A 3,558-nucleotide genomic window follows, 5' to 3' on the forward strand; every position below is an offset into this window, starting at 1 on the left:
CCGAGCGCGGCACCGCAGCGGTGAGAGCCGCGCCACTCGCGCCATCCGCGCCCATCGCCGCCCTCGCCCGCCGCCCCCTCACCCTCTCCCTCTCTCCGCAGAGACGCCGGATCGTGAGCCCCGGGACGCCGCCCGCTAAGATGTTCACTTGCGCCAAGCTCGCCACTTCGCCCTCCCTGGTGAGTGGGGGTGCGCGGGGGGAGCCTGCGCCTCCTCACCGGCCCCGTTCCTATCGGCGGCGGTGTCGGCGACGGCCGCGGGGCGATCTCGGGTTGGGCGGGCCTCTGAGCCCCGCGGCAGCGCCCTGGGACGAACCCGTACCGAGCGCTGCCCGCCCGAGAGCGAAGGGGTGGGGGTGGGGGTCGGGGAGACTGCGGCAGGGCCGCGTTCCCCTTCCTGCCTCCTTGGCGCGGCCAGGGCCCTGTGCCAAGGTGAGGGGCCTTCGCACACGAGCGCCGAAGGAGGGGGAGGTCAGCGCAGCCGACAGCTCCTGGGCCTACTGTGCTCCGTGCCTCGCTGTAGGTCAAACTCCAGCCTGTTGCTTGTCCTGTGCAAGGCCGGGGTTTTTTTGCCCTTGCGGAGATAAGAGATTGTCCTGCACGAAAATGCTATCTCTGGCCTGCTGAAGGTCTCATTTTGCATGGTCCAGGCCCAGGTTTCCCCTTCAGGAAGAGCTTTGTGCAAGAGCCGATATGACCTTAGACTGCTGGGAGCCCAAGGACACATGCAGGCCGCTTGTGAAAAAGGATTCATTCATTTGTGCTCCGCTAAATTCAAAAGTTTAGGTTACATTTGTGCATTTAACGACTTTGAAATTCATTTTGATGGCTTTTATTTGTTCATTTCAAAATGTGTTTTACTGCCTTCTGGTCGGTCTGGCTTTTTTGTCGCTGTTTTGCTCTATTTTTTTGTCAGCATTATGCATGTATAGGTTCAGTGAATGGTGTGGCTATTTACAGTATATCTCCTGAAAACAGTGCTGTCAGATTGCATGGCAGTGCTTGCTTCTGTATTTTTGTTGTATATCTAGCAGTTCACAGATTGCTTGGTAGCTAATCTAAGCTACTAAGATTATCTTATTATCTTACACACTTTTGTATGGAACAGCTGTGATCAAATGTTTCTTTTTTTATAGTTTTTTTCCTCCTCTTACAGATCCGTGCTGGATCAAGAGTCTTGTACAGACCAATTTCGGCGTCTGTGTTGTCTAGGCCAGAGGTCAAGAATGGAGAGGTACCTTATAAACAAAATTCTGTATCTTCCTAAATTACCTGGTGAGCCTAAATGTCCTAAACCCAGAGTTCACTTGTACTAACTCAAATACCTATAGTGTGAAACTTGCTTTACGTCAAACACCTAATTACACTTGTTGCTGTCTTGCTGTTTCCCCTGAGAAGTCTTTCACATTTAAAGTTGATACTTTCAGGTGGAACAGGTAACATTCTGAAGTTTACAACTTACACTCTGATCAGTCTGAAGAAGTAGACATTGGATCTAATACAACTTTTAAAACTGCATAATAACACTATAACATGGTCTTTTATCTGATTATAATGCTTTTTCATGGTTTTTTTTTTTTCCCTTAGGGCAAGTCAACAGTTAATGGGGCCCAAAATACTGTCTCCCAAATAGCACTTAGAGAATTCCAGACAAGTGCTATCAGCAGGGACATTGACACTGCTGCCAAATTCATTGGTGCTGGTGCAGCCACAGTGGGTGTGGCTGGTTCTGGTGCTGGTATTGGAACAGTCTTCGGTAGTCTAATCATTGGTTATGCCAGGTAATCAATCTCTCCCTTTAAAAACTCTTTAATTGTATGCAGATGTATCTTGAGACAGCTGAACTGTAGAAAAGATAATGGCGCTGTAATAAATTCTGTTAATGATTACTGTTACTGATACACATGGCTGAAGAGAATCGAATGAAGCTGTACCATATTCATCAGGATGGCTCTGTTGTAAAATTCAGAACTTTGTACACTCTTCCTGGAGGAGAGCCATGAAAGAAATTTCATCATTACACTTGGTTGGTTTTTCGGTCACTGAAGCCCAGTGTTGGAGCGTTCAGTTCCAGAACTGAATTAAAAATGCAGCCTGTATCTTTTTCCATGTAAGAGGAAAAGTCCTAAAGAAACACAGTCTGAGAACTGGTAATAAGGACTGAGAGTCTGTATGCTTTAGTCTTCATAGTCAGAATCTTTGTTTAGGAATGGATTCCTGATTTTCTGACACATTCAGCTTTGCATCTCTGAATATTCAGTTATTTTAGCAAATGAGTTATCATTCCTTTTAGAAATCTGAAGGGTGCAAGGGTGAGAATTTTGTAGTAGGGATGAACTTTCAGGTAATTTTGCAACATTCCTGTAATGGAAGTAGTTCACCTGGCATCATGGAAGAGCAGAACTGATAGAGGCATAAAAGGTTTCATGTTTTTCACTACTTTTTCAACCAGTTAAGTCTTACTCCTTAATAAAGATTTTTAAGCCTTATTGAAGACAAGAAAGTTAATTTTCCACTTAAACAAGTGTTTTCAGTACAGTTAATATATCAAGTTTTGAATTTGGCATGAACATGTCAATAAGAGATTGTGGAACATTGCTTCATAGTTTTATGTTTGGGATCCCCTCTCACTTCTTGAAGGCATATTTGCAACAAACTGCTGCATTTTTCTTTCCGTTTTGTTTTTCTTTGCTAGTGCTAAGTGGTTTCAGTTCCTGTATTTGCCCTAAGAGCTGCTTAAAACATGATACACATGAAATTCCTTGGAGTATAGTTCTCATGTCACAGATGTGAAATAAATTTCTAAAGGCTAGCACTGAGAGTTTCTGCATAGGAGGATGTAGAGAAGGCAAATTCAGAAGTTATGTGAGTGTAGTCAGAAAAACTGCTTGTTTTCAAAACCCTTACACCATCTACATAACCTGAGTCTAGTCTTAATTGACAACTAATTTGTCTTCAGTGAAATCCTTGCCAAAAAAATTATTTGGATTTATTGGATTTTCCTGTTATAGAAACTGTAGCAGGGAAGTGTGAGGTTAAACTGCATGAAAAACATCTTAATTTTAAGGATAAAAAGGTCTTACACCTTTTCTTTCTTTTAGAAATCCTTCTCTGAAGCAGCAGCTGTTCTCATATGCTATCCTGGGATTCGCCCTGTCTGAAGCTATGGGTCTCTTCTGTCTGATGGTTGCTTTCTTGATCCTGTTTGCCATGTGAATGGAGATCTGCCTGTAATATTGGCATTGGAATGTAACTGCATTTTATGGGACTCCCAAAATGTTGGTGTCATGGAAATTGATGCTATTTCCAAAGTCATTTCATTAAAGATAACAACTTTAACTGTCAACTTGTTGCCTTCATTTATTGTCTTTCTCACTGGGCTGTATGGAAGATGGCATTTTGTAATTCTGTCTCCATGGATTACTTCTGATAATGACATATTGCATAGAGCCGTTCCAGTCAAACAGTTATTAAAATTAGTGTCACATACACTTGAAAGATCAAAGGATGCAGAGATTAAGTGTGAAAGGCTGTACTGCTGGCCTTGTTCCTTCACCTG

The 3,558-nt window shown here is 43.6% G+C and overlaps 1 protein-coding gene across 2 annotated transcripts; it reads left to right on the plus strand.

Annotated features, from left to right (window-relative positions):
• The first annotated feature begins 6 nt into the window (after positions 1 to 6).
• ATP5MC3 (ATP synthase membrane subunit c locus 3) lies at positions 7 to 3,345 on the plus strand. 2 transcript variants are annotated; one of them, XM_015635538.1, is made up of 5 exons: positions 7 to 20; positions 102 to 179; positions 1,156 to 1,233; positions 1,587 to 1,780; positions 3,101 to 3,345. In XM_015635538.1, the coding sequence occupies exons 2-5, from the start codon at positions 141 to 143 to the stop codon at positions 3,213 to 3,215; spliced, it is 426 nt and encodes a 141-aa protein (XP_015491024.1). In that variant the 5' UTR covers positions 7 to 20; positions 102 to 140; the 3' UTR covers positions 3,216 to 3,345. The 2 variants fall into 2 exon arrangements, with proteins under 2 accessions (XP_015491024.1, XP_033372071.1); XM_033516180.1 differs by having other exon boundaries at positions 16 to 179.
• Positions 3,346 to 3,558: the final 213 nt, after the last annotated feature.

The sequence above is a fragment of the Parus major genome, chromosome 7 (assembly GCF_001522545.3).
Source record: "Parus major isolate Abel chromosome 7, Parus_major1.1, whole genome shotgun sequence".
Taxonomy (NCBI): Eukaryota; Metazoa; Chordata; class Aves; order Passeriformes; family Paridae; genus Parus; species Parus major.

Excerpts from the sequence above, each read along its gene's own strand:
- ATP5MC3 (XM_015635538.1), top strand. The coding sequence starts at position 141 with ATGTTCACTTGCGCCAAGCTCGCCACTTCGCCCTCCCTG. Across the intron at positions 180-1,155 it reads TCGCCACTTCGCCCTCCCTG|ATCCGTGCTGGATCAAGAGT; the intron begins GTGAGTGGGGGT and ends CTCCTCTTACAG. Across the intron at positions 1,781-3,100 it reads CTAATCATTGGTTATGCCAG|AAATCCTTCTCTGAAGCAGC; the intron begins GTAATCAATCTC and ends TCTTTCTTTTAG.